This window comes from Cimex lectularius, unplaced genomic scaffold, assembly GCF_000648675.2.
Source record: "Cimex lectularius strain Harlan isolate CLEC.00 unplaced genomic scaffold, Clec_2.1 scaffold55, whole genome shotgun sequence".
Lineage (NCBI taxonomy): Eukaryota > Metazoa > Arthropoda > Insecta > Hemiptera > Cimicidae > Cimex > Cimex lectularius.
This window is the reverse complement of record NW_019392647.1, coordinates 615,080-627,829: the sequence shown is the minus strand read 5'-3', so window position 1 is coordinate 627,829 and position 12,750 is coordinate 615,080. Positions and strand designations below refer to the sequence as shown.

Here is a 12,750-nt window from a genome sequence, read left to right as displayed (position 1 = left end):
TAAAGAAAGTATTGTTATAAAGCAGTAAGAAAAAAGTAGCAGCAGTAGCAATAATGCAGGACAGTAGATGCAGAGTAATAGATAAAGATTTCTGTAATTTGTCCAATCCTTTATCCGTTTCTTTTGGGACTAAAGTTAACCATTTTGCTTTGAAGAAAATTGCCGAAGTCTTTGAAAGAACTCAAGTCAGACTGAACAGTTCTAGTTTGAAGAAAATTGAAGCGTTTGAAAGAACTGAGGTAACCGGTTATGATCAAATGGCAGCCGTAGTACTAGCAGAAGTAGCATGAGGAAGAGTAGTATCAAATAGTGGCAGGGAAAGAAAGAATAGTTGTAAAGCAGTAGGAACAAAGTAGCCGCATTAACGGTAGCAGCGATTTAGGACAGTAGACGCATGGTAGCATATACAATGAATAGTTTTTATAATTGGTCCGTTAATTGGTCCATCTGAAAGGACTAATATACATTATGGTCATCTGGCAGTATATGTGCAATGACCACACAGAAGTAGTACTAGTATAAGTAGTTTGAGGATAAATAGTAATTTCAGTAATTGAGCAGTAGGCAAAAGAGCATAGCACGTACTTCGAGGGAAGTAAGAGCAGATATTGCAATAGCAGGAGAAGCAGAAATAATAGCAGTATTGAAACTATGTCAGCAGCTATAGTTAACTGATTTGAAACAGCAATAAAAATAGTTTAAAAATTCATCAACTGCAAAGTAATAATACTGTTCCCTTTTTTAAGAACTATTAACAGTCTCAATTATAGTAACACCATTTGATGAAACAAATAGTACTAGAGTAACAAAGAACAATAGAAATATTAGAGTGTGCAAAATATCCACAGAGATTGTAGTAGTGATGATCACGATGATAAGAGGATACTAGATGGGTAGCTCTGCAGCATTCAGGCTCCTAGTTCCTTAGATCAATTGAATCTTCTTTTAATAAGATGTTGACTGTTGTTGCTGCAGGGGTCGAAAATATGGGTGGCAGTTTCCTTCTTACTGCATATCCTTCAAATGGACTTTTTGACCCATTCTGAGATGGCGTAGTCTATGTTTTATCTTGTAAACCCTCCGTTTGTCCAAGTCTTGAGCCTATTTATGGTCTTGCTTGGTATTGGAGTATCTTTATTTATCACGTACCAAGACGCATTAACCGTATTACGTAAGTTCTATTTTGCTTGTGACAGTAGGGAGTAGCAAGAGTTCGCAATATAACGAAGAAAGTTGTAGTATGCAAAACGTACAGCAGAATTTGGAAATGATAGTAGAAGGTTCAAAGTTTTTCGAGGACAAATGGTAGTAAGAGCTGTAAACATAGGTCAAGTCAGTAGTGGTAATAACAGCGGTAGGACTTCGTGTAAACTTAGCTTTAGTCTTTGTGTGTACACTTGTGAATTTTACTTACTCAGACGTAACAGTGTCCTATTTTCCAGGAGGAAACCTTTTGTCCAACGAAGCTTCGCGCACTTGTTTAAAATATTAATTTCATAGGGTTTAACAAAAAAAAAACACATGGCCGGTAGTTTCGATAAACTAAATTACATATCAGTAGAAAATAAAAAAAAACTGCACAAGCATTGACGCTCATCATATAAACAGAAGGCTAGTTATGCAGACCCGAATCACTCAGACGAGTTCGATGGAGGACGACGCGGACGACATACCGTTCCTAAAGGGCCAGAGGCTGTTCGCCCTCGAGTCTGAAGAGGCTATCCTGACCGTTCCTAGGCGTCGTTCTCAGAGCAATGACAGCCTCGACTCCCTCCAAGCCTGGGGCGACTGGAGCAACGATTCCATCGCCGAGTTCGACGACTCGTTCCATAGGGATCTGAGCCTGGACTCAATCGACTCCACGTTCAGCCTGGACTCCATCGACGATTTGACCGTCACCGAATCCCTGCCCGCTGAAGACTCAGGCCCTTAACACATCTCCCAACACCTACAGCCATCATAATGTCCCTTTTTGGTTGTTTTAATCATTAATACAGTCTAAACTTCAACATAAAAGACAGAGTTAATTTCTTTCATTTTACAATTATACCGCCTAATGAACTCTTGGGTTCATCAATGTTTCTCTAAGGGAATCTGGACATAAATCCATAAGCCACCCCGTGTCAAATCATTAGTTCTCATTTGTTTTCATTTTCTTTTTTTTAACCTTAAGAATTGTATGATTATAGCAGCATACAAAACAGTAAAATATAAACGATCAAAGGTGGCGAGTCTTTAGAATGATAACAGTTTCGGAAGTTTATTTCCAGCAGATGGCATCGATATTTAGTCGAGGGAGTACTAGTTTGAGTAAGAAATAGTACAAAAAGAAAAAAAGTAGCAGTATGGTATGGTATGGTGATAAGGATACTAGGAAGCAGGGTTTGTACTCCCAAGGTACTGCAGCCTTCTGGCTTATTGTACTTTCCTAGTTCCTTAGTTCAGTGCAATAGACTTTATCCTTCCCCTTAGAAGTATCAAGACATTGACTGTCGCTGCTACAATTTGATTCCCTAAGTTTTTTCCTATGTTATATTTTCGTATATCCATTGAGCTGTTGCTTCGCATTCGAAGATGATATGGTGGCTGTTTCTTCCTTCTCATTACATAATCGCAGATGGGATCTTTATTGTACATGCCCATGTTGTGTAGATACCAGTGGTCGGTCCTATCACTCCTATGAGTTTAGCCCTCTCCAGTTGCAGCAGTGATTTTGCCAGTCGGTGAGGTCTAGCACCGCTAGAGTTTATCCACTTCCCCTTTTGTTTTGTTTGGATCCATTCTGCGATGGAGGATCCTATATTTGTTTTGGTTATCCCAAGTATAGGTTTGGGGCTTAAGCGGCCCATACACGCTCAATATTATTGCGCAATATTTAGGTTTGTGCAATATAGTTGATATATTTTTCGCGGTATTTTTCTAACAATACTTCATACTGCTCCCTCTTCTTCGCACGATTAGTATAATATTTACACTTCACATCCCACAGCGCTGGAAGGCCACGATAAACGTCAATGAATTCGAAAATGAATTGCCTATCAGCTCCTTGGCAGCCATGACTACGCGTACTCTGCCACGCGTTGATACTGACTGATGGGATATTGCGCAATATTGCCTACAGACGGCACAACCTTTTCCCGTTTGCACAATATATTTTCAAGAATTTGAATTTAGCACAATATATTGCACTACCATCAATATCGTCTACACACGATCAATTAAATTGCACAACCCAAAATATTGCGCAATAATATTGAGCAGTGAAGGGCCTCCGTCAAAATATTGTGCAACCCACATTGTGCAATAATATTAAGCGTGTATGGGCCGCTTTATGTCTTGCAGATCCTCCTCTGGCCAGACTGTCTGCTTTCTCGTTACCCAAAATTCCCCTGTGCTCTGGCACCCAAGATATCATCAGGTTGTTGTGTTTCCCCAGATTTTGGAGATTTTGGATGCATTCACTGACTAATTTTGATGTGATTCTTTTACATGCTAATGCTGCCTTTTTTAAGATTTTCCAGGGCATAAGCATTGATGGCATGTATTTCTGCTTGAAAGACCGAAGTGTACTTCTCCAATGTGTTTGATTACTCGTGTTTTGGGCTTGTACAGAAAACGCCTGATCCGGTTCCTTCGTTGTTTTTGGAGCCATCTGTATACCACTGTGTCTGATGCTCTCCTGTGTTCTTCCTTTCCTTTGTAGTCCGTTGAGACTGAGGATGGTGTGAAGATTGTTTCCGGGGTCATATAGTCAGTCCCCATTACAAAGAATGCGTGTTTGATTTTGTTGATTACGGTTGTATGCCCGAATTGTTTAGTTCCTTTCCAATTTAATTGTTTTTGGAGCCTAAATGAGCTTTTCCTAGCCTCTCCTTGTATGAATATTTCCAGTGGAGGTTTAGCAGAGTTTCTAGTGCACTTGTATCGGTTGTTCTCTGTGATACATAGGTTTGCTAGGCTTAGTATGCTGCCTAATATTTGAGTAGATGCTTTTTGTGGAGCTTTGGTCCACCACATTAAAGCTCCATAGGTTATTTTGGGTCTTATTACTGCCGTATATAGCCAATAGGCCATTTCCGGTTTTAATCCCCAAGATTTGCCTAAGGTTCTTCTTGTGGTCAAGAGTAATACAGATAAGTGGTAGACAACTTTAAACTCTTAAGGATATATAATGTGCTGAAGCTGTGTTGCGGTGCAAGCAGTAGTAAAATAAACAAAATAACCATCCTGGATTCTTTAACCCGAACCAAAATTTATTTTATATCAAAGTCTCCATTTTGATGACCTTACTTGTTAACGATTTAACGAAATCTGTTGTAACAACGTAAGAAGCAAGCAAATTGCCACATGTTCTTGGCAGTGCCGGTTCAAGGTTGATCGATGTCCATTGACGCGACCCTAACGACTTTCTAGGCCAACGTGTCAAAACAAAACATCGAACATCATCTTCAGTATGTTTACCCGATTAATAATTTAATAAAATGGTTTCCTGATGTTGACCGTTTGAAATAGGTCATGATCAACCTTCCACAGTCTTCTTTTGGATAATTTCAATAATTGATCCGGGTAGAAATTAAAAAGTCGACTTAAACCGCAGGTCTCTTTTTCCTCTGTGCGGTTTTAGAAACGACCAACGGACACGCCCGGCCGAGTCTTTTGAGGGAAAATCGCGGAAATTACATTTCTAAGAAGACATCTTTGATAAATATCGACCCAGGGTGCATTATTTAGGCCTATGGATCGGCCGTTGTAGCGTGCGCCTTGTTTCCGAAACTTTTGATCCCAAAACCGGAAGTGATACAGTCATTGTCATTTCATCGTCATTGTTGCTGTTTTTCCCCAGATTAAACTGACAGAAGCAAGAAAGGAAATTCAGAAGTGACTCAAAGGAATAATGAATAATAAAAATTTACTGATTCGGTTTTTAGAAACGGTAGAACACTAAACGAAAATAATAACTAGAAAAAACAAACTGGACAACATACCAACATAATTGACCAATATAATTGACATGAAACATCTCAGCCAATGTACCTACACAATATAAATGAACTTAAATTATCAAACAAATTTACCAATTTTTTAATTTACATCGCCAACCGACATAGAATTTAGAAATGGCTTCGTGAATATGACAGAATCAAAAGATTCGACTAAATCAAGACTGCATCAGTTACTATTAAAATAAATAGAATATGTACGAATCGAAATCAATTACTGCTACCTACAAAAACCACCAACGTTTGATTTTGACATCAATCCAACGAAAACTGCCGAATGCAAAGACCAGCAAGGTTCAAATTAACAAAAATGCTACAAAGGCACTGTCGCCTACAAATATGTAACATTTTCTGAATAGACATCGATAAAATTATAGCACAGCTTTCACAGCGATCAGTAACTTCTAATTTCGCTTCAATCCAACAAAAAACACTGACACCTAACAATGTCATAGTTCATGGCATTCCTACCATCCTAGCATTTCATTAATGACATGTCCACCAATAAACTACCATCAACTCTGATTTGGCATCATGTAAATGCTCCGTCGCTGCAAAGACAACGTTACATTCACTGATCTATTCCGATCTTGATATCAATTATACAAAGAGACTATCACATGCAAAAACCGGTAGTATTTGAATTAACATCCATACTACAAACACACTGCCACAAGACCTACTGTACCTCGACCTAAATAGATCTATTGTGCTCATCTGTTAATTATAACTCACTGGTCAGCTTCAGGCTATTAACCAGCCTCCACAGCTTTGCCAGCGGTTCCTTGATGTAGGATCTTGCTTGTGGTTTTTCTTGTCCTAGTTGCAAGAACCTGCACCTACGTAGACCTTCTCCGAAACATAAAATGTGTTCTGCAGACTTCTCCTCTTCCTGGTGTATCTGCACAGTGTTTCTTCTGTCTGTACTCCTATCCTATGTGCTTTCTTAAGTGGCAATGCCCCATCAGGAGTCTAACCAGAATCCTGGTTCGGTTGCGGTTTCTTCCCGTAGTTCTTTTGTAAGTCCTTCTATGAATCTCTTCGCGTGCTTCAAACCTGTGGTATTGTTCCACCAGGTTTTGGACTCATTAAGGATCCATTTTAAGATGTATCCTCATTTGTTGCAGGCTGCTAGGCCGCAGTAGGGTTCTGGGCCCATAGAGTCCATTTTGGCCAGCATATCAACTTTTTCGTTCTATGCCCTGAACACCAGGGTCAGGTCATTAATGTCGCTGACTTCCGTCAGGGCCTCCATGCATTTTCAAACACTCCTTGCCTTTGTCTCGCATGAGGCTAAGCCCCTGAGAGCTGCCCAGCTATCAGATGGCTGTCTTCCGGAATGTATTCCTAGCCTTTTTATTTCTCTGGCACAATGTTCAACCTCTATTATTTCAGACTGAAAAACTGTGGCATACTTGCCTAGGTTTACCGTCAGTTCGGTCTTGTGGTTCATCCCAAAGACCCCCAGCTCCCGTACCCTTGTCGGTTTTGGAGAAGTCAGTATACCAGTAGGAATTTGCCTTTAGTGGTGTTCGCTTGACCCATTCTTTCCGTTCTGGTATCAGTACTTTGTACTTCTTCGTGAAGTTACACTTTGACAATGACCAGCACTGTCATAGTTCACAGCATTCCTACCATCCTAGCATTCCATCCACATGTCCACCAACAACTCTGTTTTGGCATCATGTAAATGCTCCGTCGCTGCAAAGACGTTACATTCACTGATCTATTCCTATCTTTATATCAATTTTACAAAGAGACTATCACATACAAAAACCGATAGTATTTGAATTAACATCTATACTACAAACACACTGCTCCCTTTAGAGCGAAGACATTTGAATTGACATCAATCCAACACACTTACAAATTCCAGCAAGTTCTGAATTTATAGCAATCCTACAAAAGACACTGGCACTAACAAAGACTAGCAACTTCTGAACTTACATAAATCCTACAAAAAAACTCTTACCTGCAAAGACCAACAACTCCGATTTAGCTTCAGGTATTTACTGATCCAGCATATTCTCATCTTGATATCAACTCTACAAAAAAACTGTGGTTTACAAAGACCAGTAACGTCAAGTTGATATCAATCCAACAAACTCACTTTATCTTCTTCGAAAACCGTCATCTAAAACTCCCAGCTTTGTGAGCCAATCTACTAAGATTCTGTACTTACAGAGACTACCCTTATGATTGTACACCAATTCTACAAAATATATTGTCCCTTACTATGACATAGCTAGAAACTATTGATTCTCGTTATTTAAGATTTGACTTTCTCTATGACTTACTAATGGGTTGAGTAGAGAACATCGAACATACAAAAATAATATACCAGACACGCTAATCGGACCAGGATGGAGGGTGTATCATGTAGATCAGCTAACTGTGGTCAGCAATGTCTGATATAGTCGGACCCGCGTATTTTCGCGATTTTTAGGTTTTCAAGCATCACTGAGCTTGCCCGATCCGCTGCTTCTGAGGACAGCAACTGATTGGTGATGGGGAATCCGCAGTTGTCTTTTGACAGAATTGTCTGCTTTTCGTGCTTGGAAAGTTCGGCGTATTTTCTTTAAAAAACCAAACAACCAACCAGCTTTTTAGACAGAAGGTTGTTCTATTTTTATATATTTTATCTGATAAGAGATTGATTACCGCCGTTTATGTCTATCCAGGGTGGGAGAGGTGAGCTTGTTGACCGAAGATAATGTGAGAGGGAGTCGTCGCCGCTTAATGGGCCCAGGGAATCAAGGATGGGTCATGACGACGATGTCGCTGCCGGAAAATATGGTAAGAGCCAATTTACATTAACGCACAATTTGGAAAATTACCGGAAAATTAATAATGCGTGTTGTCTGAGAAGACTAGCAACAACGCGCATCGTTGGCATATTGGCGAAGAAGACAAGAAACGAGTTATAAATCTGCACATTTTCTACCCTCTGATGAAAGAAATGTTGTCGATTTTAGCAAAGTACAGCAATTTTGGGCAAAAGTTGTTAATGTAAATTGCGTTCTCAAGTTGGTTTGTAGTTTAAATATTTGTTAATTAGCCCTATTATTCATAAAATTGGTTCATTTATTAAGTCAATTAGAAAGTAGCCATTTTTTATAGTTTGACTTTCTTAGTGATATATTTTAGTATTGATATAGTCAATTTAAAAAATATATTAACTCAATTCAAAACTAGTTTTGTATTTATTTGTAGAGTCTTGTTGCTTAATCGATTTCAATTCCTAATTAGTCAATTATTACAGTCAATATGTCAAACGCAACTCTTTGTATAATCAGGTGTTTAATGGCTTATTCGTAATGTCACTTGGTAAAATTGTCAACGGTTCACAGTTAGTCAATGTTTTTTTTATCACTGGTAGTTAAAAACCATATAAATAAATTAGAAGTCAGCGTTGTGTAAAATCTTTGTTAGATTTTTGTTGGCGGAAGTGTATTTGTAGCTGTAAGATCAACGTGGATGTGACGACTTTTTAGGTAGCGTTGTGTTTGTACTGTTGATATCAAATGTGTTCAAAATCATGGATGGTAACAGTGTTCCTGTGGAGTTTATTTCAAATCAAAAATTGTCGGTCTTTGTAGGATTGATGGAATATGGAAGTTGAGGGCTTTGTAATCTTTGTAATCAGTATCTTTGTAGGATTAATGCCAATTTAGAAGTTATTGGTCTTTGTAGGTATCAGTGTCTCTGTTGGATTTATTAAATTAGAAATTTAGGTCTTTGTAAGTGACAGTTTCTTTGTAGGATTAATTTCAATTTAGAAGTTGTTGGTTTTTGTTATTATCGGTATCTTTGTCGGATTTAATAAATTAGAATCAAATTAGAAATTTGCTTTGTAAGTGCCAGTATCTTTGTAGGATTAATGTCTCTTTAGAAGTTGTTGGTCTTTGTAGGTATCAGTATGTTTGTTGGATTTATTAAATTAGAATCAAATTAGAAGTTTGTCTTTGTAAGTGCCAGTATCTTTGTAGGATTAATGTCAATTTAGAAGTTGTTGGTCTTTGTAGGTATCAGTGTCTCTGTTGGATTTATTAAATTAGAAATTTAGGTCTTTGTAAGTGACAGTATCTTTGTAGGATTAATGTCAATTTAGAAGTTGTTGTTCTTTGTAGGTATCAGTATGTTTGTTGGATTTATTAAATTAGAATCAAATTAGAAGTTTGTCTTTGTAAGTGCCAGTATCTTTGTAGGATTAATGCCAATTTAGAAGTTGTTGGTTTTTGTTATTATCGGTATCTTTGTTGGATTTATTAATTAGAATCAAATTAGAAGTTTGTCTTTGTAAATGCCAGTATCTTCGTAGGATTAATGTCAATTTAGAAGTTGTTGGTCTTTGTAGGTATCAGTGTCTCTGTTGGATTTATTAAATCAGAAATTTAGGTCTTTGTAAGTGACAGTATCTTTGTAGGATTAATTTCAATTTAGAAGTTGTTGGTTTTTGTTATTATCGGTATCTTTGTTGGATTTATTAAATTAGAATCAAATTAGAAGTTTAGGTCTTTGTAAGTGACAGTTTTTTTATTACTAATTTTAGGATTAATGAAGTTGTTGGCTTTTGTGTATTTGTTGAGCTTATAATTAGAAATTGAGGTATTTGCAAGTGCGTTTTTGTCTTTGTGCGACTTTGTGTATTTGTAGAATTGATGACAATTCTAACTTGCTGATCGTGAAAGTGACATTGCCTCTGGAAGTTCAGTTCAAGATAGATAGATAACAGTAGATATCGGTATGTTCGTAGTTAATGCCGAATTTTTTTGAAAAATTCATATCTAAACAGAAGTTGCTGGTCTTGCTGCGGATGTCAATTCAATGTATGTAGATCTTCGTAAAGTTATCGTCAAAGCAGGTGTTGCTGTTATTTGTAGGTGTGAGTGTCTTTGTAGGATTGATATCAATTCAGAAGCTATTGGTCTTCGTAGGATTGCTGTCAAATAAGAAATTTAGCATTCCAAATATTATTGTCATTTTCAACAAGAAGTAGATAAATTTTGAATATTTAAGGCAATTAAGAAGTAATAAACTTTTTGTATTATTAAATCATTTCATTTAAATTCATTTCAGAAAATTCCAGTATTTATTTACAAGTGGAATTGTGTGCTTTCGTTTTAATACAACAAACGAACTTATCTATATTTCTGGTTTTTCAAAAATTCCAGTTCGTTTTTGAATATTTGAGCGCGTTCTAACCATGTTGAATAGTCGATAAGAGTCAACTCGCGGGGAAAATAAATAACCTATCCTTATTTGTGTATCCAGACTATTTTTTTTTTTTAATCGAGTTTTATACGTGTAAGCAAATTTGCATTGTAATCAAAACAAATCAAGCAAATTTTTATTTCCTTAAGGTTTTGTTTTTTTAAAGTTAGATTTATGAATTGTCAATGGATATTAGCACGTTAGTTTTTAAGTTATTTAATTATAATCAAAGAACGATTTGTTAAACCACATACTCCGTTCTAATCCTTTCTTGACTTCAATACAAAATTGCTTTTGAAATATTGTATATAGTACAACGTCAGGATTTTCAAAATTAGACGTATAAGTCCAAAGACGCAATAAAATTGAGGTATCAACGCAATAAAAGAGCAGTTTTACTGTCCTGTGGTATGATGACACATCTGTCTTAAAGGAGGGATAGCACGTAGAAAATTTTCTTCTTCCGTTGGCTAATTTGGTCTATTTAGACGCCAAAATTCTCGCTTTATACAACTGTAAGAACAATTGAAATTGACACAAACGCACTAACGCCTCTGAACCTCTGAATTGACATAATAAATATAAAAGCATAAACCAGCAACCTTTTTGAAGTAACTCTATTCTACAAAAACAACAACGTGCAAGAACACAAAGATCTGCAACTTCAGAATTGAAATTCATTTTACAAAGACATGGAACTCTTCAATGTTTTAACAATTTCTGAATAGACTTGTATCCTACAAAGCCACTGCACCAACAAAAGTCAGCACTGTCTGAATTTACTTAAATATTCTACAAAGAAACTACAACTTCAAAGTCCAGCAACTTCTGAAGTAAATCGATAAAACAATGATACTACGCCTACAAAGACCTGCAACTCCTGACCTAATATCAATACAACAAAGACAACGCACTTAACCTGCAACAACTGAATTGACATCGGTAAAACGAAGACACTGCACGAAGCCATTAGTCAAACAAAAGCACTGATTCTACATAGACTGGCTTCTACTGAATTTACCTACATGCAAATCCTACAAAGACACATCTACAAACAAAAATTTCTGACATACTGACTGTAATCACATTGATACAACTAAGTCACTGCACACTCAAAGTCAGCAACATCTAAATTGACGTCAATGCTACAAATACACTGCGTCAAAGACCAGCGACTTCTGCTGACGCGAAAACAATTCTACAAAGACACAGCTTCTTCAAAGACCAACGGCTTCTGACATGAAAACAATTCTACAAAGACACAGCTTCTTCAAAGACCAACGGCTTCTGACATGAAAACAATTCTACAAAGACACAGCTTCTTCAAAGACCAACGGCTTCTGACATGAAAACAATTCTACAAAGACACTGCTTCTTCAAAGACCAACGGCTTCTGACATGAAAACAATTCTACAAAGACACTGCTTCTTCAAAGACCAACGGCTTCTGACATGAAAACAATTCTACAAAGACACAGCTTCTTCAAAGACCAGCGTCTTCTGACACGAAAACAATTTTACAATAGTCAAAATTGATGGCAAATTCTTAATTCGCTCTTACTTTATAAAGTACACAATTTTGTACTAAACTCTATTGACGCATGGATTTATTTAATATAATAATAATTGACCTAATTATGAACACTATATATTCTAGGCTACACATTCAATTAATTCGATAATAGAATAATAATTGATTTTTAATTGTAGAAAGGCATGGTGTAATTTCTATTGAGTGCAAGAATAAAATTTTTGCTTACCAATAATAAAACTCGGTCGTATTAATCAATTTTTAATTGTTTCAACAATGAAGCCTTCAAAAAACCTAATCTGTTACAATTTTATGACTTTTGGTCAAATAAGTGCCGTGGTGAAAATTGACTAGCATGTATTTGTTTCGAAGTCAGCCTGATACTTCAGCAGTGCAGCATTGCCGCCGTCCGCCTTGTCCCGCTAGTTCGAACCAAATTAATTAATAATAGTATTAATTAACCAGATTAATAATCTTTTGTTTTGAATTATTCGATGTGCAAAACATTGACTGTGAAAATTCACCGGATCCAATTTTTTTTTTTTTAGAATTCTTTGTAATTTGACATCTGTTGACATGAGTATATCATCACGATTTACAGTTTTAGATTAATTGTTGGACAAGCGTGATTATACGGCCCCAAGGTTATACATATATATTTTTAAATCGATATCGATCTCACGATACAAAGCTTGTTTTATAATAAGACGTCAATGTTTCGATTGACATGCGTAAAGCTGTTGAAATTCGTGTCAAAACGTCAGGTTTTAAAATCGACAAGGGGAAATTGTTTATAGTTTCAACGGATGATTTGACTCGCAACAAAGCACGTCTTATCTTCAAATTGGGCACGTCCCACTTTTTCGTAAACGTGTCAGGCGGGGTGTTTTTCAAGGTTACATCATGAGCCCTGTTCTATTTATTATTTATTTACAATTATTGTCCTTCTTGAATTTCACCCACATTGGCAAGTTTCTACTGTGGTTTTTCACAATATGACAATTCT

The 12,750-nt window shown here is 36.7% G+C and overlaps 1 protein-coding gene across 4 annotated transcripts in view; it reads left to right on the top strand.

Moving 5' to 3' along the window:
* Nucleotides 1-12,750, top strand: part of LOC106668118 (CTL-like protein 2) — a 47,379-nt gene that overhangs the window by 18,320 nt on the left and 16,309 nt on the right. Inside the window, exons 2-3 of one of the 4 annotated variants that reach the window (XM_024230462.1) lie at nucleotides 7,447-7,617; nucleotides 7,682-7,796. The exons of 2 other annotated variants lie outside the window; for them this stretch is intronic. In XM_024230462.1, the coding sequence (XP_024086230.1) occupies nucleotides 7,760-7,796 (37 nt within the window). In that variant the 5' untranslated portion in view covers nucleotides 7,447-7,617; nucleotides 7,682-7,759. The remainder of the gene's footprint in view (nucleotides 1-7,446; nucleotides 7,618-7,681; nucleotides 7,797-12,750) is intronic. One more of the 4 variants, XM_014396579.2, reaches the window with a different exon arrangement.